The sequence below is a fragment of the Ascaphus truei genome, chromosome 7, assembly GCF_040206685.1.
Source record: "Ascaphus truei isolate aAscTru1 chromosome 7, aAscTru1.hap1, whole genome shotgun sequence".
NCBI classification, from domain to species: domain Eukaryota; kingdom Metazoa; phylum Chordata; class Amphibia; order Anura; family Ascaphidae; genus Ascaphus; species Ascaphus truei.
Window position 1 is genome coordinate 70,275,513 of NC_134489.1, and position 23,361 is coordinate 70,298,873.

A 23,361-nucleotide genomic window follows, 5' to 3' on the forward strand; every position below is an offset into this window, starting at 1 on the left:
AGAAGCAGTTCTACTCTGGGAAGGAGTGTGGAGTTCTACTTCCAGAGAGACACTCTGGGAAGGAGTGTGGAAATTTACTTTCAGAGAGACACTATGGGAAAGAGTGTGGAGATCTGCCTTCAGAGAGCATCTGAGAGCAGAGAGGCTAACGGACTGAGAGGCACTCTGGGAAGGAGTGTGGAGATCTACCCTCAGGACTATCTGAGAGACAGAGAGACTTTCTGTAAAGGAGTTTGATCTTTACAGTGACAAGCTGGAGAGATATCTCAGAGCGGCTGCTGTGTGTGATCAGCACTCTGAGATCGTGGACGAGAAGCGGACAGGACAAGCCTTCTTGAAGCAGGCCCCTGCACCTAGCACCTAGCGAGGCTAGAGGCTACTCCCCAGGCCCCCACTTGGTATTGTATTGTGTTTTGTACATAATAATAATAGCATGTTCTTGTATAGCGCTGCTAATTGTACGCAGCGGTTTACAGAGACATTTTGCAGGCACAGGTCCCTGCCCCGTAGTGCTTACAATCTATGTTTTTGGTGCCTGAGGCACAGGGAGATAAAGTGACTTGCCCAAGGTCACAAGGAGCCGACACCGGGAATTGAACCAGGCTCCCCTGCAGCAATCTCGGTGTCAGTCAGTGTCTTTACTCACTGAGCCACTCCTTCTCCATGCTGGCGTGCCTGTCTGGTGCTCGTGATCCCGGTGGTTTTGGTGTTAAAGTACTGGTCTCCCGTGACACTTAGTGTAACACATTATTGTTACAGCTTTTAGAGTAATAGACAGTCTGCTGTTTGGAACACAGCAATACATCTGTTTGTTGATACTTTGTTGCCAAAGGGCAGAGCTTAAAAAGGTGTGCATTTGAGCCTGTTTCAAAAGAAAGATGAGCAGTACAAAAAATGAAGTGACATTGAGAGTTAAAAAACAAAGCAGATAGTATTATCTAATACTACAGAACTGATTTATTTAAAATGAACATATGGATTTTCATGTTTTGCTGCTTTAACTAATGTTCTTTGACTGCTAGAGATTACAAGACATTGTTTGCTTTACATTGTGAGTGTCTTACAGTCATGTGACGTCACGTGACCCCGCTGCGTCATTTGACGCCGGGTTACCAGGACGACACGTCACTGTAAGAGAAGGGAAGTGTTATAGAGGCCTCGCCCAGTCCCCCAGCATTTAATTTAAATGCCTGGGGGGAGAGCGGGGGACCTCTATAACTGCCGCGCACCCCCCCCCCCCGAAAATCTAGCGACCCCCAGTTTGCAAACCGCTGCCTTACACAGCAAGTGAGTACTTTTAGCATAGAATCGTACAAGCAGCCATAATGTGTGTTACAAAGTAGCATCATAAGGCAGTCATTACAAAATTAGCTTTAGTTCATTTAAAATATAGTAATAACAATATTAACAATATCCTTTAAGACTTTACACCAAATATATGTTTGCAAATGAAGAAATGCAATTATACACAGTGAGTGCAGTGTACTAATAAATGCATTATTATTTATCATACTTTATATGAGCACCTCAATGTATTTAGTGGCTACTGATACTTACTTGTATAAGGTAATGTGGGTAATTAATTTTGTGGGGCTACCATTAACATTTGTAATTTTTATATATGATGGGATAAAATTAAATCTGTCTGCATAATTAGCAGCAAGCCTATTCATTGGCCCCCTCTCCTTTTTTTGAAGCAGCTAAAACCTGTGGATGCAGTGTTGTAGGAGGACTGAGAAAATCTTAAACTCTTGGTTCCAGGTACATTTTGCCACCTACAGGTACAGTCACACAGAGGGAGCAAAAAACCCCTATTTTTAAAAAACAGCTTATTGCATCAATGTGGAGCGCAGAATCAATGAACATTGATTTCGCTTACGCTGATGAAGCATAAGCGAAACGCGTTGAGCCGTGATTTGCTGAGATGAGGTGGAGAAGAATTGGACGTCCGACACATTACCTGGTGGATACGTGCACAGAGCTGAGGCTGAGTGAGAGACGACTCCGCATCCGGCATCGCTCGCTGGATTTATTCCCAAATTTTATGTTTCTTCCTTATTAAAATAATCTGCAGGGGTGTTTGTTTGTTCTTTTCTAATTTCTACAGTTTTTCTCCATTATACACCAATGCCTGTTTTTATCTGAAACCATGTGAGTTTTGGCATTATAATATCTTTCAGTTTCACAATTTTTTTTTTTTTTGTGTTTTGCAATATTGCAAATTTAAATTTTTTATTTTTCTTATATTCATTGATTCTGCGCTCCCCATTGTCAAGAAGATTCATCACACAAGTACTGCGAGGACGTTCTTTTCTGGGTTTTGAGCAGCGTATCTATTTTTCTATTAAGATTCACCTCGTTTTAGATCACCTTTATTAGATGCATTTATATTGTCACATATATTGAAAGAGCGGCCGGTTATATTCACTTATTGCATCAATGTACTTTCCCGCTTAGAAAGATACAATCGCCCTTAAAGTAACATTTTCCCCTTATTTGTTAATCATGATAAATAAATACGCTTCTATATTCTTCCTCTGTGTGTAATTGTAATCTAAGACCATGGGTGAGCCCCTGATTCAGGTATGATAAAAAATACATTAAAAAACAGTACCCCCTCCCACATTTTGTGATTTCCTTTTTGCTCCGAAAAAAGTCTTGCCTGTTCTTACAGCGACAACCTCTGCTCCAGACTGGTTTTATTTCAACATGGAAATCTAGCAGAGCAGGACTGCACCGATCATACAATTACTGGAGATCCTAAGTCCCTGTTTGGCAGCTAATGTCCTGTGTGTACCCACGGATGGACAATCATGGCTTTCCCGGGTAGCTTCCTATTTAAGAGGAAGGCAAATGCCTTCTTTTTGAAAAATTCAATTTTTACAATTTGCGAGTTGATTTCCCAGTGTGTAGCACAGGTGCTGTGACATTTGGAGACCTCTGGTTCAAACACTTGAAAAAAGAAAAAAGGGAGCCTACAAGGAGGGGTTTCTGTTTTAAAGTATTTGGATGTCTGTCCTATAAATTGTCTAATGGGTGAGATTAATGGAAATGAGAAGTTCTACAGCTCCGTTCAAAGATGTGGGCTCAATATTTCCCTTCACAAGTTTCTTGAGCGCACCTAAGTTCAAATATAAGATGATGACCAAGAGTTTCTCTAGGAGGTATCTTTGTTACAGTATACTGAACTACAGATAAAATATATTGCACATAGTTTTAAGAAACCCAGCTATTTTCAGTTGCTTCCTCTGGGAGTATTAAATCTGTTTTATGGTGCATTTTATATGGGGATGTTCAGGAATGTATATAGAGTCGCTCACTGTTATTGTTTATGCAAACTGTAATTGCAAATGAGAGCGTGGTTTGAATTAATCAGCAAATGAAGCGTGCTTTTTGCATGCGCAGTAAAGTAAATGCTGGGCATAAACAAGGAATGATCTTCTATTCTAAAAATAATATAATGACACAGATGTGAACAGGAATAATCAAACATATTGAATGAACAGTAAAGCTCTTGGCAGTTAGTAAATAAGGGGCTCACACTGTAAGTATATGGGTGATTTCAAGATGCAATCCCTCAAAGAACCATAATGAATTAATGGCAGTAACATGTTAACGGGTAAATATAGACAATAGTCTTTTTTTAATGTTACTGTAGATACTTTATTCATAAGATGGCATTCTGACGCTTTGAAGGGGTTTTAGTTCCTTTAGCAACTTCCTTTTACTGTATGTGTGTATTTGGCTACTCCTCATGGTTTTCCTTGACTCAGGGTGCTGGAATTCAGACGGCTGGGCGATGAAATAGCAAGGTTGTATAAAAAATGGGCGCTGGGAACTTTTATAGTACAACTGTCTTTAATTCGTGTCCCCAAGCACAGGGAACCCTCATTCATATATATTGACAACATGGCACTGTATTTTACATCAGACATACTGTATGTGACTACAATTCTTCCATCAGTGCCTACTCTTAACACTCCAATGTATACATAAGCCAATACCTTGGCCTTTATGGTAACTGCCACTTCCACTTCGCCTGAGAGGAATCTTAATGCAGATCCACGGGTTAGAGCCGATCCGCCAGCAACAGGGAATCCTCGTTACTTAGGCGCTCTGTCGCATGCTGTTTGACTTAGCAACTATGCTGGACTCCCTTAGTCTTCTCTAGGGATCACCACTAACAAGATTACAATCTATGCTATCACGTAATAGCATGGGTGTCTACGCTCCCCGAGGCGCCTCTCCTCTTGTCTTTTTGGAACCTAACTTTCTAGAACAGTCCCTCCTCATTATACCCAGCAAACACCAACACTGCTAGTAACTCTTTAGGAAGGGGGTTACAACAGTATTACAAACGTTCTACAAAAATATCACCTAGTGCTTAACTTTGAAACAGCCTGTCCACCAAACTCTACAAATCAGTTACAAAGAAAGAAAAAGAGATAAAGGACCACAGCAGACCTTCAATAGCAGTATCAAAAAAACTTTATTTTATTGAAGAAGAATATCAGACCAATACAATGTTTCAGGCCTCCAAGGCCTTTCCTCAAGTAGGTGCGGCTCACAAGGTTTACAGAATTGATATGAATAACCGTAGAAAAGTGAGAAATACAATATATAACAGGCAAAATATGACAGATATTTAAGCAAGATAAGCATTAGCTATACCTTACTGCTGTCCCCATACCTTTATTATGAATAGTAATAATGAAGTTATAGTGCAAAGCCATGTTTTATTATTTTTTATTATATTCTCACATTATTAAGGGAAACAAATAAACTGAACCGAAACATTATAGAGCATGTAAATAGTGAAACAAGCTAACTAATAAACGGACAAACCAATATATGTATTTTATTTAGAACATTTGTAATTGGGCAACAAAAGTTGAAAAATCATGAAAGTGATGAGGTTTATGATGTCTTTACTCAATAGCCCAGTAGTGTCCAACTCCAGTTCTCAAGGGTCACCAACAGGTCAGGTTTTCAGGATATCCCTGCTTCAGAACAGATGGCTCGATCAGTGGCTCAATCAATGACTGAGCCACCTGTGCTGAAGCAGGGATATCCTTAAAGCCTCACCTGTTGATTGCCCTCGAGGACTGGAGTTGGCCACCCCTGCAATAGTCCTCTCAAATATCAGATATTAAGAATTAACCCCTCAATTGCGCATATGAGATCCTGAGGATATTAATTTGTTCAACAAAAGTTCCCACAACTGAACCAGTAAAAACTGTGGAAAATAAAGTTGATGAAAGGTCCATATGGGTCCTGAAACATTGTCTTTCCACTGGCTGTCACATTAAATGGAGAATTGCATTATGTACTTGTGAGTAGAGCTCTATGTATCTCTGTCCTAGAGGAGACTTGCACTTTGAAGAATTTGTTTGTCTATGTTGTGTTGGCTGCACAAGCAGGATTCTCCTCGCCTGAAACTGTTTCCCCGCACTTTGCAACTGGAAAATACAGTTAACAATCGGATGTTAGTCTATTTTCTTTCGATAGTTATGCCAAAATAGGTATTTTGATCCCAGTTATGCTTCCATTACAAACATTTTTGTTGACAGGCTTCAGTTTATTGCAGCAGTGTTATAAAACTTACCAGACACATATACTGTATACACAATCAAAACAATGGTCTCAGGAAATATTAAAATCACCTTGGGGGGAAAAAAATAACATGTTGTAAATACTGTACTTTTTTTTTTGGTTTAGCCCAACCATTTAAACAAAAAAACAAGTAAACTGAAGATTAACATGAACGCAGACTGTATAAAGATTCATATTGATACAGTAGGGCCCCGCTCATACGGCGGGTTTCATTCCAGGCCGCCGCCGTAAAGCGGAAATCGCCGTAAAGCGGGGCCCTACTGTACTGTACCCATGAAAACAGATGCAGAGCTGTAAACCGACTGTTTCGCTGACAAATTGCATCTGACAAGGAGTTGCGCACGGACTAAAACTGTTGTTTAGTGACAGCCGGATACTCAGCTGCTGTGCATGTCATGCCGAAAATTGCCAGAAAAACGGAACAAGTGCCGAACCTAATGAATATAGTAGGTATACATTGGGAAACGCTGTATGAGCGGAACGCTGTAAAGTGGGCCCTGCTGTACTGTGAGAGGCTGAGCGCAATGAAAAAAGTAAGGACAATAGGACTTTAGTCAGGGAGATTCAATTAATATAGATGAAAAAGGATGTGACCAGCCTTTAGGTGCCGTGTTATGTAAGGAATCTAATAAGCATATATAGAACATTGCTCTTCAAAAGACACTGAAGTACATTTCCAAACAGTTTGCAGTTTGCCGTTATTTAATTTACTTATAAAAAATGAAACCCAATGAAACAGGCCAGGTTTCCAGGATATCCCAGCTTCAGCACAGGTGGCTCAATCGAAGACCTGTGCTGATGCAGGGATATCCTGACAACCTGACCTGATGGTGGCCCTAAACGACTAACTGTTCTTGAACTGAGCTGGTAATGAGTTCATCAAAATCATTAGCTACCCAGATGTGAAAAGGGTTTGGGCAGAGTTTCCATGCAAAAGTGAATGGGTATATATATATATATGAAAAAATCATCTCAGTTGGCACACTGTAAACAAAAGTAAGATGCTGATGCTAGCCCCATATGCATATATATATATTATCCATCGTTATTTACTGGCAATAGCTACTTTCTTTTACCTCTTCTAATAGACAATCTCTGGTAGAGTTTGTTTGCAGTCATATAAATGACTAGAAGTCTTGATTACTCATGGACTTACACGGGAACTCTTTATAGATGTAGTTGTACTTTTTTTTAATATGTTACACATTTCGTGTGTGTGTGTATATATATATATATATATATATATATATATATAAAATCAGGCAGTATATCTGCTGTCGCCTAAGGAAGGTCATTGCTGGTACTTGCAAAATGCAATATAATGTAATTCTTGACTATGGATTTCCAGTGCCCGCTGCTTCTTCAGCATTGTCTACCGGCCAGGGAGACCCCTACTTGAATTTGTCCATTGGAAGAACAATTGTTCTTTCTGACCAGTGATATAATTTCTGTCAGACGTCACTTCATCAGTACCATCCGTTCATGTCGGGACACTTAGGCTAAGGCCCCGGTCACGCCGCTGTAACGCGCGCCCGCGCTTTTGGCGGTGCGTTGAGCCAATTCCCCGGTCTGCAGCTCACTGCAGGAGGAGAGACCGGGGGGGGGGCGTGGCGGAAGAGTGACGGGGGCGCGGCCATGACGTCACCCAGCAGGTTCGCCCTCATTGGCTGAACCGCCGGGGGGCGTGCCTAATCGCTCGACGCGAGTCCTGCTCTCAATGCTATTGAGAGCAGGAGTAGCTCTCGCGCGAGGGCTGCGGCCCCCCCTCGCAGCGGGCCCGGCGCCATTGCGGGGAGGGCTCTCGTGCGCGCAGCGTCCGCCACAGCAGTTTCTACAATGCCTTTTAAATTGTACTCTGACTGAGCGTATGTTTACTCTATGGTGGGCTGGTTGTTGCACCATTATCATTGGGATAACTGTTTGGATCCTCCTACACGAGGATCCACTTTTACATCTGAGCTACTCTAAATATTTTATTGCACTACTTATATCTGACTTTGGCTATCAGCGTCTATAGAGAGAGGTTTGGTACTATCACTCTCACTAATATTAGGTACATTATAAACCAGGTATCTTAGGACGTTTTTTTGTAGATGAGTATAGCTTATAGACCCCACACCAAATAGTTTGTCTACTTTAGGGCATTATAGCTATAATCACATACCCGCCTGTCAGCTCCACGTGGCCCTAGACACTAGGGGGGTTATGCACTAAGCAGTGATAAGTGGGTTTTCTGGGTGCTATGCACAAAGCAGTGATAAGTGCTTTTAAGGGAGATACATGCATTTATAGCGTGATACTGCCTGTTGTGAGATTCACAAAGCAATGATAACACTGCAGTATCGTGCTATAATGGCATTTTTTCCCACTTAAAAGACTTATCACTGCTTTGTGAATCTCACAGCAGGCAATATCACGCTATAATGGCTTTTTATCTCACTTAAAAGCACTTATCACTGCTTAGTGCATAACCCCCTAGGGGGTTATGCACTATTAGGTTCCAACCTTGCAATTAGCATTTAGGCTTTGGCTATCCTTCTGATTATCACGATCATCAGGCATCTGTAGAGAGAGGTTTGGTACTATCACTCTCACTAATATTAGGTACATTATACATCAGGTATCTCAGGCTTTCTAGTAGATTATTATAGCCCATAAACACTACTCAAAATAGTTGGTCTACTTTAGGGCATTATAGTTATCACCTGCCTGCCTACCAGCCCTCTCCTTGATAAAGGCAGCTGTATACTGCCGAAATGTTGGATTTCTTTGTAGCACATTAAATTCTTTGCATAAGTCCGTGTGCCTGCTTCCCTTCTCTTCACTGATATACCCTGGGATGTCTGGTCCTCCCTGGACCCAGTGCACCGGCAGATAAGTACCCCCCCTCCAGCACCATATTATTGTGTGCATGTACCCTTCTCTATTATCCTAGACATTGGGGGCTAATAGGTCATTAGGTTCCAACCTTGCTACTAGCATTTAAGCTCCGGTTATCCTTTATTTTGACCATCATATGGAGACAGTTTATTTGAGGCTCAGCTTTCCCTTCCTCCTGCCTGTTTCAACTGAGTTTGTCCTTTATTTAGCTCATAAGCATTAATTTCTGTATTAAGCACAGTAACCATATGTGCTTAACCTAGCAGAACAAAGGGTTTATCACAATATCCACCTTCATTTGGTGTATTTTTGCTATCAGGTGGATTTGTTGTGTTCATTGTTCATTACGTTAGTGTCCCATTTATTTTATCGGTCCAAGGACCTATTAAAATTGGTCATTTTAATTTTGCCACTTTTCTCATGTGTCAGGGACTTACCTACTAATTTTACTATTTTTAATATTTGTTTCTGTGTTTACACAGTCCATTACAGTATAAATTGGTTCACTTTTGTGGCAAGCGCGTGCATGTTAAAGGGGCTTCTCTTCTTTGCCTTTTCCCGTCCTCTAAGGTGTAAGGTTTGGATTATCTGTATTTGTGTGTCATTTACCTAGTGCACCCACCACCTATTGTATACGAAGGCTGAGTGGGTTTCTCCCCCCATGGGACAATTGCAATGGCAGTTTGTTGTAACAGAACTTCCAATGGATTTTCATAAGAAACAGTATAGTATAAAAGTAAGTTTCTGTGTAATGTCTTTAGTAAAACATAGTCTAATTTGAACACGTTCGTGGTGGAAGATCCCAAAATTAGGGTTCTGACAATGAGTTCTGAAGCTTGGATTTTTGTAATTGTGTATCCTAATGAATATGTTTCTATATGTATAAGTGATTGCAGGAGACTAGTGCAGAGGTATAACCAGGGAGACATATATTGGGGAAATTAAACCATGGCTTTGATTCAGCCCGTAGCTTCAAACAATACAGCTTTAAGGCAGCATGCAAATAAACAAATAAAACAGCCTATCCGTTGTAAGAGATAACTCACACTTCCCAGGCCCTATCTGCAGGGCTGGGAAGATAGAACTCTTACCAACCTCTGACCCAAAGTCCAAAGAGGTACAGTAGCTGTAATCAGGGGCTCTTTTCCTCAGTCCAGGTCTGGGTTGGTGTCCATGGGGTGCACCCTCTGGTGGCTTCCGGGGTCCGCTGCGTCTTGGAGAAGAGGGTCTGGCTCCCTGGGATCCCTCTCTGACAGCACCCACCTCCCATGTGCTAGAGAGATCCCCTGCAGTTTACACAGGAGGCTTTTCTACCTGACTGATGAGCCAGGTGGAGACCGGCTAATTGTCTTTAGTTGCAATTAACCAGCTTCCTGCTGGAATGCTCAGCCAGATACAGGCTTTCAATTTGGAGCCCTTTTAGACAGTGATATAGAAATATTATAAGTCTAAATAACCACAGGTAAAATAATTTATTATACCTTTTATTCTACATTTGGTGTGCAACAATGTACACCTCAGTAACTGCATGTAAAGTGAATTATATCAGTAAATGACTTTTTCATGTGAGTTCTCCGTCATTACTGTGAAAAGACACAACAAACAAATACTTAAGCAAATACACAGATAATGTGGGACTCAGCGTAATTTTCTTAATATTTGCATGTAAAAGACGGTTTAATCATCATGGCCAAATAGCCTTGTAGCTAATCTTGGAAATATGGTGAAAAAGTTTTACTTTCTTCTGCATTGGTAAATGTCTTAAGGTATTGTTCTTATTTTTCAGAAATGCATATAATTAAGAAAATATTTTTCTAGTCTTTTCTTTTAAATGTGCAGAATAATGTGATACTTCTGCTATTAAAATGTGGTTTATTTGTGTAGCTACGGGGCAAATAATTCCTTGTTATTGAGCTAGTATTGTGCCTTTTTAACTCTAATTAACTGTATTTGCCCTTTTAAGCTATGTGGTTTCAACATGCAAAATAATATTGTAAATCCTATTTTCTTATGTTATTGTATGATTACTTAACTATCCAATATTGTTTACATATTATAGAACTGCATGCTGTTTATTTTTTATTGACTAATCATTTTTTAAGAAGATTGTACGCTTTGTTAGCCTTGTTTTGTTTAGGAGGTTTTTAACAAAAATTATACTGATTGCTGCATGTGTCCCCAGATACCTACTTATCCATTTCAAGTGTTTTCTCTTCTAATCCTTAAAGTATTAATTGGTAATAATGTTGGCGCAAAGAGCAATATAAATATATCTCTGTATAAATCATTTGTAATACATAACTTTGCATTCATACTTCCCAAGTGATTTGAGCCTCGGGTTTGGGAAGCAATAACAGCACACATGGTCCGAGAACATTATGCAAATCTATTCCAATAAAGGGGCTTTTAGTAAATCTGGTTTTTAGTCTTCCGCAATAACACAGGAAGATAAATTATAACTGACACCAAAAATACATATCTCTGGACCCTGGGTAGACATCTGCATTAATAACCACCTCTCATCAGTTTAAAGTGGAAATGCCCTTTACTCTCACATCCATTTCGATTATTCCTATAGGGCAGGGGTGTACTACCTTTTCCGTCCCATGGAACCCTTCACAGCTGTTGGTTGACTCTATGGAACCCGTTAAAGATGTATTGGGACTTTGTGGTACCCCAACTACTTTATCTTACAGTATGCATGTAAAAATACCAAAGCTTATACCAAAAATACCAAACCTATAGGGCTTATTATATTTTACAAATGAATTTACAGATTTCTGTATTATATATAATTTCTAATATAGTTGAATATTTATAAACCTTTTTGAGTTGTTAAATTAAATAAAAAAATTAAATATAATTGATTCTTAAAGAATAAAGTGTCAGCAATTTTAAAATGTGGCCTCAATGAATCCTTGATAGCTTCTCAGAGCCTCAAGGAACACAGGTTGAAAACCACTTTTATAGGGGATTTAATATTGACCACAATGTTATTTGTGTATGCAAAAGTATGATCCACAAACTTAGGCTGATATTGTAATAAAGGCTACAGGGAAAGAGAATAAAGACAGGCACCCAGACTTACTAAATGGCGCAAAGCAATTGTATTGTATGTCTTTATTTATATAGCGCCATTAATGTACATAGCGCTTTACAGCCGTAATATACGTGACAATCATATAAATAACAAATAATATAAATAACATATAAAGGGGAGAAGTGCTTCAGACATAAAAGTAACATTTAGGAAAAGGAGTCCCTGCTCTGAAGAGCTTACAATCTAATTTGTTGGTAGGAAGAACGTACAGAGACAGTAGGAGAGCGTTCTCGTAAGTGCATCCGCAACGGGCCAAGGTTAATGTATGAGTGTAAGGAATCCACTTCTCAGTTTACTGTTTGCCTTGCCTTACAGACAGGTGCAGTCCTGGAACACTTCCCCTGATATTTACTGCAGCCTGGATTTACTCACTAAAGCAATACTGTCACACGCCCCTTCTGCTATTGGTTCACTGACCTTTAAGTACTGCCTTCCCACAATGCTCCCTGCCGAGCATAGTCCTTCCTGGATGTCACCAACTGTTCTGCCACAAGCCCCTGGCTTGTTATTCTTGTTTCCTGAGACCGGCTGCTATTGTCACGCAGCGGTCTGTTCCTGTCTCCTGTGCTGAAGCAGAGGTTTCCCCAGTGTTTTCTTCAGCTCCCTGGTTCCTGGGGCCTGCTGCTCATTCTCTATTGCAGAGGCCGTGTCCTGGTTCCTGCGCTGAAGCGGAGGATTCTCCAGCCCGCTCAGGACTCTTGCGCTGGAGCACTGGTTTACCAGTGCAGCCAGGCGGTGTGCTCACTCTGGTCTGCCTATCCTTTCCTGAGACCAGTACCATGGGCCAAGGTCGCCGCACGCGCAGAGGCCACTCCCGCACTCCTAAGCTGAAGCGGGGTACTCCTGACTACCTGTTGCCGAACTCCTGCTTGAACAATGTTAACCCTGATGTCTCCGATCCTGACCCTGGCTTGTCCACTGACGATGCTGCCTTCTCTAGTCCTGACCCTGCTACGTACGACTACGAACTGCGCAACCCGGATCCGCCTGCGCGGTCTAAGGTCGGTGCTTTTACAACCCCACCTCAGCCACGCGGTCCGACCCAGGTTTGTGGCGAGCACAATCGTGACAATGAGGTGTTAATTAGCAGCCATGGAGCTACTCATATGCTTCCTTGAGCAGGTGTGTTTTTCGGGTTGGGTCTTATATGTGGATAGAGAGGGTGCTAGTCGGATATTGAGAGGAAGGGCATTCCAGAGGTGTGGGGCAGTCAGTGAGAAGGGTTTAAAGCAGGAGAGGGTTTTAGATACAAAAGGGGTAGAGAGAAGACATCTTTGAGCAGAACGCAAGAGTCGGGAGGGTGTATAGAGAGAAATTAGTGCTGAGATGTAAGGAGGAGCAGAAGAGTGTAAAGCTTTAAAAGTGAGGAGGAGAATTGAGTGTGTGATAGGTGATTCGATAGGAAGCCAGGAGAGTGATTTCAGCAGGGGTAAACGCTGAGACAGATTTCGGAAATAGTAGAGTGATTCTGGCAGGAGCATTTAGGATAGATTGTAGGTGAGAGGCAGGAAGGCCAGACAGCAGGAGGTTACAGTAATCGAGACGGGAGAGAATGAGGATCTTTGTCAGAGTTTTTGCAGTCGAGCAACAGAGGAAAGGGCGTATCTTTGTAATATTGCGGAGGAAGAAAATTACAGTTTTTTGCTACCTTTTGAATGTGAGAGAGGAATCAAGTGTGACCCCTAGGCAGCATGCTTGGTTTACTGGGAGAATGACAGTACTTCCAACAATAATGTGTAGTAGAGCCAGGTTTGGGAGGAAGTATGAGGAGCTTTGTTTTTGCCATGTTAAGTTTAAGTCAGCGAAGGGCCATCCATGATGATATAGCTGAGAGACATTCAGAAACTTTAGTCTGTACACCAGGTGTAAGGTCAGGGGTAGAATTTGTGTGTCATAAGCATAGAGGTAATATTTGAACCCAAGAGATGTGATTGTCACCTAGAGAGAGTGTGTTAAGAGAAAACAGAAGGGGTTCCAGGATAGAGCCCTGGGGTATCCCCACAGAGAGATTGATAGAGGAGGCGGAGGAGGAGGTGTTGGCAAAAGAGACACTGAAAGTACGATGGGAGAGCTAAGAGGAGATCCAGGATAGAGCTTTGTTGTGAATGCAAGAGTATGGAGAATGTGAAGGAGAAGAGGGTGGTCCACAGTATCAAATGCTGCAGAGAGGTCGAGTAATATGAACAGAGTGTAATGACCTCTACATTTGGCAGCATGGAGGTCAGTTATTTTAGTGAGGGCTGTTTCAGTTGAGTGAGCAGTGCGGATGCCAGATTGTAGAGGGTCTAGGAGAGAATAGGTGTTGAGAAAATGGAGCAAGCAAGATAATACAAGACGTTCAAGGAGTTTAGAGGTAAAAGGCAAGAGGGAGACAGGTCGATAGTTAGAAAGACAGTTAGGGTCAAGCTTGCTGTTTTTGAGTAATGGTATAACTGTTGCATATTTGAAGGAATAGGGAATAGGGAAAGGTACCAGAGTAGAGGGAGGAGTTAATGTGTGTGAGCGTAGGGGTTATAGTAGGAGAAGAGGTTTTAAGAGATGGGAGGGAATGGGGTCAAGAGGGCAGGTGGTAGAGGGAGAAGAGGAGCAAGACACATCCTCTTCTGTGACAGCGGATAAGAGTCCAGGAATGCAGGAGGAGAGTTAGGAAGAGGTGTAGGATGGGAGGAGGATACAGAGGGGATGGCCTGACGTATGGATTCCACCTTATCCTTGAAATAGTCAGCAAAGTCATGAGGTGAGATGGAGGACGAAGAAAAGGCAGCAGAGGGTGGTCTGAGTAGGGAGTCAAAGGCAGAAAAGAGTCAACGTGAATTAGACTTGTGCATGTTGATTAGTGAAGAAAAGTAGGGTTGTTTAGCATGAGAGAAGGCAGAGTTGAAATATGATAGCTGTAACGCGTAGCTCACCACAAACGAGGAGCGACCACGGGGCTAAGGTAGGGATTGATATAGAACGCCGACCACAACCGCGAGGGCGCGTCTAGAGTGTAGGATAGTATTGCAAGCCGGGTGGATTATAGAAGACAACGTAAACGTAGTACTTGCCAGGTCTTGGAGCGGAGAGTAGCGGATCGTTGGGGTACGTAGCTGGAGTCAGGATTGGAGAGAGCAGAGTCGTCGTAGAGCCAAAGCCAGGGTCAGTGTAGGAGAGAGCAGGATTGTCGTATACCAAAGCCAGGGTCAGTGCAGGAGAGTATCACAAGTACCAAGTCCGAAGAAGGGTCAGGCAACAAGGTAAGAACAGGCAAGGCAGGATGCGGTAAGGTGCAGCATCATAAACAGAAGTTATGCTCAGCAATGCAGGAGAGTACTGACAGGGTATATAAAGGGCCTCCCTCCAATGGAAGGCAACCAGGAAGTGGAGGAGCCCTCACTGATAGGCTGCTGGATCTTGCAGGTGCGTCCTATTATGCAGACGATTAGGAGTGGGGGAGGGACCTCTGGAGAGAGAGCGCACGTAACCCGCGCATCATGCCCGAGACAGGAAGGGAGGAACGTGTGCGACTGCTGTGCCGCGTCCCTCCGTCGTCAGAGCGGGGGCGGAGACCACAGACCGCTGGAGAGAACGCGTACCGCGCATGCCGCTGGGGGGAAAGTGTACCTTGGACATGGGGACCACGGAGACCGACGGAGCCCACGCGCCGCGCACGTAATTCCCCGCTGGGACGCCTTCTTTGAGTGCTTCTGGAACTTGACGGACAGGTGAGGGTTAAGGGGACAGCACCGTCGGAATGGCGAATCCTCTCAGTAGCATACATTTGTAGTGAAGGAAGTCTGCAAGAGTGTGAGATTTCCTACAGAGGCGTTCCGAGGAACTAGTGCAGGAATGCAGCATGCGCGTGTTGGAATTTAGCCAGGATCTGGGGTTCAAAGGGCGAGGACGGCAGAGAGAAAGCGGGGCATGTAGATCAAGAGGAGGATAGGGCAGAGATGTAGTTCCTCACCAGGTTGTCACGGTCTCGAGCAGAACTGAGACAGGAGAGCGAGGAGCGTAAAGTGGACTCAAAAGCATGTAGGTTAATAGAGTGCAGGTCTCTGCAGAGACGAGGGGTAGATGGAGGTGGAGAAGGGGAGAAGTGAGAGAGAAAATGAGATGAGGTGATGGTCTGAAAGAGGAAAAGGGGAAATGGAGAAATCGGAGAGAGAAAAGTTTTTAGTGAAAAACAGGTCTAGGTCTAAATCCTTGTGGGTGCTGGCTGCAGTCCACTGTTGAGGGCCAAAAGAAGAGGTTAGAGAAAGAAAGCGGGAAGCCCAAGGGAGAGAGGGGTCATCATTATGGCAGTTGAAGTCTCCAAGGAGAAGAACAGGGGAGTTTGAGGAGAGAAAGAAAGAGAGCCAGGATTTAATGAGAGAATAAGACAGAAGGGGGGGGGAGTAGAGGTAGGTGGGCGATAGATGACTGCCATGTGGACAGGGAGAGGAGAGAAAAGCTGGACAGTGTGAGCCTCAAAGGAGGGAAAAGCAAGAGAGGGAGGAATAGGAAGGGTTTGGTAGCGGCAGATAGAGGAGAGCAGGAGCCCCACGTCCCCATCCCTGCCATCAGGGTGTGGAGTGTGGGAGACAGAAAGGCCACCATGAGAAAGGGCAGCTTCCAGAGCAGAGTCATACTGAGTGAGCCAAACTCTTTTATATCAAAGAGAAGCAGAGAGTGAGAGAAAAAGAAGTCATGCACAGAGAGGAACATGTTAGAAAGGGAGCGTGCATTCCAGAGGGCACAGGAGAAAGGGAGAGAGGAGGGAGGGTGACAGGGGATGGGTATGAGGTTAGTGGGGTTAACACCAGAAGGAATAGAAGTTGTATGTGGAAGGCGAGGACAAGAGCATACAGAAATAAGGCAGGGAGAGATATCCCCAGAAGCATGAAGGAGAAACATGGATAGAAAGAGAATGTGTGAGGCTGATTTGTAGGGGTGTGTTTTAGTGCAGGGGATATAGCTGTGTATTGTCAGAGGGCGCAGGTAAGAAAGGAGTTCATGTGAATTGAGAAGTGGTGAGGGAAGGAGAGATGGAGATATATGACTAGAGTTGGACATACTGTAATGAGGCTGGTAGAAAGAAGTGCGTATTTTGAAAAGAAATTAGCAATTTACTAGCATTGTTTTTACATAAGTGAAGGCAATAGTTTGAGAACAAAGTTATGTGTCATGTGTTATTCTGGATACGAGAGATGAAATCACCAAGCTCAGATCAGGCGATTCAATACCTCACACTTTTAGTCTTTGCTTTTAACTTTATTGTCATCTTGAACATGTATCGGCCCTGTTTCAACTGTTTTACAGCTGTGTCCACAGTACCTTCACATTGCAAACTCAGTCAACACAGTAGTTACTGGTGAATCCCAGCCTCAGTTACAAGACAGCTCATGTGCAACTTGTTCACCTTCTTTGGGGCATGACAGAAATATCTGACCTAGACAATTCGTTTAATGGAGGTAACTTTTAAAGACCATTAGTTATAGCTCATGATCCACTCAAAAAGGTGTAACAGTAATTCCTTTAGGCCTCATGTTTAAGGAATTACCATGAACAAGTAAACGACTGAATCAAACATGTATGTCTATATGTGCACACATACTACATCATAATAATGTATGTACAGCTCAACCCCCTTATAACGCTGTGCTTGGGGTCCAAAGAATCACATCGTGTTATAAGTGGATCGCATTAAAAATTATGTACAATTGTATGCATTGTACAATAAAGTATTTAACATACCAATAATCGTGTTCTAAAGTATTCATCAATACGAAAATTGGGAGCCACGCTTGCATTGCGTTATATGGGGATTCGCATTGTAACGGATAGCGTTATAACGGGGTTGAGCTGTATATATATTTGCATTTAAAGAGCAATCTCTATGAGGACTAGCAGGTCCACAAACAAAAGTACATACAGAATGATTAAAAAGTGGAATTTAATCGAAATAAGGGGCTGTTCTGTCATTCTGGGGATGGCAAAATGACCAATACACATGGTCCCTGTGCTATTTCTAGCATGGGAGCAGCAGATGTCAACCTATGCTCTCAAGGGGCAACTGGCTTGATCATAACAGAATATGAGGACAACATCTGTCATCGCATGTGAATGCAGGCCATGTGTACATGTTATAACATGCCTTCAGCACTGATATGCCTGTGGAGTTAGGAGAACTTGCTTGAAATGCTGAGTTCCCACCTGTTCTACAAATTGAAGAGAGGCAGTCTGCTTTGTGTCTATTAGCGTGTGTATGTATGCATGTGTTTGCATGTATCGGTGTAAATATTTGAGTGCATGTATGAGCAGTATTAGAATTGTCTGGTCCACTATGTTCCTATAGTGGGCCCCAACAATCGGTTTCCTTCCGGTAGTCCGACACTCGAGAAGCCTGAATTTCTTTTGCCTATTTTCCTAACTTAATTTTTGTTATAATAAATATCACATTATTTGTACATTTATATTGTAAATTGCTGTGTTTAGTCAATAACATAATCATTATAATAACTTCAGAAGGTGAAAAAGTGGCAACGGATGTTTATATTGACAATGTTAAATCCGGCAGTACATAAAGCAGACAAATATGGTAAGATATAAGCAGGGGGTAAAATATCAGTACGTATCATTGTGGTAATCATTTATTAAAAAGACTATTCATATAACATTACCACTGATCATTGGCCCTTTGGGTTCCGGAAGGATTCCGGAGCCCCAAGCCACTGACTTTCCGGGTCATGTGATCACTAGTGTAGTGATCACGTGACTGTGATCTTCCCTTGACATCAGGAACGGAAAATTAGGTCCGTCTCCTCTTCTATTCCAATCGTGATCTCAGCTCACGGAAAGCTGGGGTCTCGATTTCCCCTAGAAGCAAGGAAAACGTTAATGATGTTGGGGCAGCTCCTAGGATTCTACCTCTAACAACATTGCCCCATCATTATGGGGCACTCCCAAGGGGGACGTGCAAGAGAAACAGAGGAGAAACCTTGAGGATTTGTACACAACAAGCTGCAACAGATGAATTAATCACACCTCAATCCCACAGCAAAGATTGATGTTCTTGATGATGAGGTTAGTTGTCTTGTTGTCAGGTTCCAATTGCTAGCAGATAGGAAGATTTGTTGAGCAAAGTAACAGCATTTTTAGCAAGCACACTACGAACAATGCTAAATATTGAACTTGTACATAATTTTCTTCCATAGATCTGCCACCGCTCTTTTTCCAGAACCATTGTTATTACTGTAAATTGATCAAGCGCAGAATGAGCAGTATAAAAAGGCATGTAGTTTGTTATTAGGAAAACATCAAAAGGAAATCTGTCTCTTTGCAAGAAGGATACCTAATAAACATTGCTTAGTTCTAATTGTATTGTTGGGTTTATTTTATGATTTCACACTTTCATTACAAAAGGAATGGGTTTAATCATTCCAGGGTCGAAGGATTAGTTTAGTGGTAATGCCTTTGAAGTGGATGAAGCCGGTTCAAATTCTAGTGTCAACCTCTCTTTGACCGTCAGCAAGCCACTTTAACTCTCTGTGGCTCAAGCACCAACTTTAGATTGTAAGCTCTTCGAGGCAGGGATTTATTTTACCTTCAAAATTCCAACTACAATGCTACATACATAGTCATCACTATATAACATTCAAAATGTCTACTACTGGCATTGATGCCACTGCCATTTTGGCATTAGGATCATGTCATTTGCTGTAACAGTGATATTATGACCTTGGATTTCTCCACCAGCCACCCTAAATAGGGGGGGAGGTCCTCCTTTTCTGTGCAGATATCTTCTATTGACATATCTTCTAATTCTCTCTTAGAAACGACATACAATCCTGCGAATGGCATAAGGATTAGGGCCCATGTTTTCACCTTTCGGACCACCCATGAGAATGGATTTCTATGGGTCTATGGGGTCTATTTCCTAAAGTCTTCCAGATGCAAAAGTAGGGAAAAAACAGTGCAAAAAACAGAGCCATATTAATCAAAGTAAAGGAATCCCATTGAAAGCAATTTTTTTATTTTGATAAATCTGGTGCAATTCTTTTGCACAGATTTTGCCCCAGTTTTGCAGCCGGGGGAGATTAGTAAATAGCCCCCTATGTATGTACCAGCTCTTTTGCTGTTCTAGGTTGGACAAACAGGCACCCACAATATTAACTATTAGATGCTTATTTGGAATAAAGAAAATACCAATCTTTTTTCCATAATTTAGTTCAGGGGACCGAACCACTTAACAAAAAAAGATAATTAAACAATTGCAATGATCTTCCTTTAAAAAGCAAACATTTAACTTTTTTGGTTTCTCTGGGAATCAGGGAAGTGCCCATGGTAAAAAGAAGAATTCATGTTAGTCAAGTGTTCTCTCAACCCATGACTTTACCAATCCATTACAAAGGACCAATCAGGAAAAGTGTTAGGGCACTCGGCCTGATGAAGAGTAGGGTATGTATTTTGCAACACACAGTGACATCACTCATGAGAAAGTAGCTAACAAAAATCTCTCATCGTTCTCCCTTCATTCTCTCTCTCACCATCCACTCCCCACATCCTCTCTCCTGCCCCTCCCCTCATCCTCTCTCACCTTCCTCCCCTCTTCCTCTCTCATCCCTACCCTCAACCTCTCTCATTCTAACCCCTTCTCCATGTCATTCTCACCCACCCCTTCTCCCTGTCATTATTCTCACCCCCACAGGACAGCCACAGAAAACAAACACACACAACAGGAAAAACAGAACAAATACAAGCAGATCAGACACACACACACACACACACACACACACACACACACACACACACACACACACACACACACACACACACACACACACACACACACACACACACACACACACACACACACACACACACACACACACACACACACACACACACACACACACACACACACACACCAGCACAAATACACACACCCCTCTCTCTGCTCCATGATGTTTGCTCCCCTCCTTGGCCACACCCCCAGGCTCCTGACACCTCCTTCTAATTGGGTACATCTGCAGTACATCAATGAAGAATAATCATATTGGCTAATTAAATGGTATCCCCAGGACCAATACCTCTAATGGAACTTTGCTCTTTATCACACAATTTCCTACCAAATAGTAAAAGTAGCCAAACTGCTCATACAAGGCAGCTGTGAGCTTTGCCCCAATGTTGCTCTTTTTAAGAATGCTAATTTTCTGGATGCAAGTAAAAAAAAACAATGTTATCCTTAAATACTCAGTGCGATTTTAGCTTGTAAGAATTAACTAGCTTTGTGAAGCGTACCTTCCCACATATGGGCCATTTAAATAAATGCCAATTAGGGGTACATTTAATTAGCCCCATAACTAAATAAAAGCATATTTAGTAACCTTTGTCTTTATCTGTAAATTAACCCCATTGCTTCAGTTTACAGGTACTTTCGGTGCAGGCTTCTCTCTTGGCTTGATGAAATGAAAAGGTTTTCTCCCCAAATCTAGCCAACAAAAACGTCAGTGTCACAAATACACATGCAAACAGTTCATGCATGTGACATTTTCATTTTTGCTGTTTCTTGCAGGACAGGCGATTCAGTGATGAAATAGACAAGATGACTGGGTACAAGACAAAGTCTTTACTGTGTATGCCCATACAAAACAGTGACGGTGAGATTATTGGCGTCGCACAAGGTATAAACAAAACTCCTGGAGGAGCTCCATTCACTGAGGACGATGAAAAAGTAAGACTATTTTCATAGTGTTTTAATGAACACGTTTGACAATCTTGAATGCATTACAAGCAACTATTACGTTGGTGGATTACATGCTACAGTACATGTCTCCTAGTCCCAAGTGATTGGACAAAATGATTATGTTTATTTAACCTTTCTACTCATTTTTTTAAATGTGAGAACAGATATATTTATGTATTACATTTTTGTCTTTTACACAATTTTTTGTTTCGTATAATAAATAACTGTACATAATTATGTTACCACCCATATTGTTTCTACATACAGTACATACTGTATGAAGTTTAGTTCAAGTGATTGGAATTTAATGTATCATTTGTGAAGCATTATAGACGTGACATGGGCGAATCCGCCCAAATCCATATCCCAGATTTTCTTGCATTTTCCGACCAAAGTCTGTTTCACGGTGTAGAATAGGCAAACGGATTTGGTCAGTTTTAATCCGCGCGGATTCATCAAGAACCGCCATTGGATACAACTCATGGATGGATTTGTAGAATCCATCCTGCGGATTCTTAAGAATGCGCCAACGAATGACTAAATCCACGGATTGGATTTTACAAATCCGTCCACGGATTGCGGAATCTGCGGAGTGTATTGGTAATAATAATAATAAGAATAAGTAAAAATCTGCAAAACGCGAATCGCCCTTTTTGAGATAGATCTGCTGAAATCCACGGACCAAAGGCACCGGCCGATCCGCTGACGATCCTAATTCGCCCATCTCTATTATAGACCTCCCACACTATTGGGGTTATTGTTTGTCTGGCTACAGCAGTGGCATGAATTATCTGTACAGACAGAAAAACATTTAGAGGAAACATTTTACATTTATTTAAAATATTTTATAAGTACATTTATATACTATATGGATAATAATATAGTGAAGTACATGTTTTCAGAAAACTAGTCTGTAGAATATTGATTGAAAATGCAAGTGACCTTACAGTATGTGCGTTTGTACATCTAAAGCCAGTATATACTGTACTATAAAGACAAATAAAAATAAAGATAACATATTAATCATAACACAATTGTGTTCCTATAGGACAATTTAACAGAATACTGACATTTTCTAATCATGGTTTTGGCCCACTCCGCACTTGCGGTTATGAAATGGGTAGATCTTTAAATATTTAAGACACATAAAGAATCATATGATAGAGATGTATTTCCTGTATTTTTATTTTTTTAAAGGAAACACAATGGCCTGTTCTGTGTGAAGGAATACAAAGCCACTACAACACACTTATATACAGTCTTATATACATATTTTATAACTAATGTTTTTTTTTATACTATAAAAGTTTTAAGAGGCCCAAACTGAAAAGAATAGGGGCTGGAAATCATAAATGACTCTCATATAGCAGGATAGTCCTATCCAATGAGACCAACAACATTGCTGGGAATTTGTTTAGAGGCAGGGGATCAGGAGCGCAGTCACATCCGAATAAACATACACATATAGTGCAAAAATGCAGATGTAGGTTTCAGCAGTGATGTCCGCCAGCATACAGTCCTGCAGAGAGACAGGGGGAGGAGAATCCCAATGAAGATTTTCAATTAAGAATTTATTTCACACCATGTGAAGGAACCCTAAACTGGGAGAGCAACGTTTCAAACCACTCGGGGTCCTTTCTCAAGCTCTATTCATAGAGCTGTCTCTCTGCATGACTGTATGCTGACGGACATCACTGGTGAAACCTGCACCTGATTGGTCACTCCTGATAACCAAAAGGCCTTGATTACTCACGGCGAATGTGAGTGATATTTTATATCATTTAATTATATCACGTTCATCAAAAGCTTTTTGCACTATACTGTATGTGTATGTTTTTTCTTTTTATATACATGGGGTGGGAAACGTCCGGCCCGCGGGCCGCATAAGGCCCGCGAAATGATTTGTTCCAGCCCCTGTGCGGCCCTGCCCTTTATATTTAAAAATAAAAAAAATAATAAAAAATAAAAATGGCAGCGATTCAGCATGCGCAGAGCAGAGGTCCCGTAGGGCAAGCAGAGTGTCCGGCCTGATGCCTGTGAGCCTGCTCCCCCCCCCCTCTTC

The 23,361-nt window shown here is 41.9% G+C and overlaps 1 protein-coding gene across 1 annotated transcript in view; it reads left to right on the forward strand.

Annotated features, from left to right (window-relative positions):
* The window catches only part of PDE11A (phosphodiesterase 11A), a 441,965-nt gene that overhangs the window by 67,138 nt on the left and 351,466 nt on the right, over positions 1 to 23,361 (forward strand). The window contains exon 2 of the mRNA XM_075608987.1: positions 21,129 to 21,287. Coding sequence (XP_075465102.1) covers positions 21,129 to 21,287 — 159 coding nt within the window. The remainder of the gene's footprint in view (positions 1 to 21,128; positions 21,288 to 23,361) is intronic.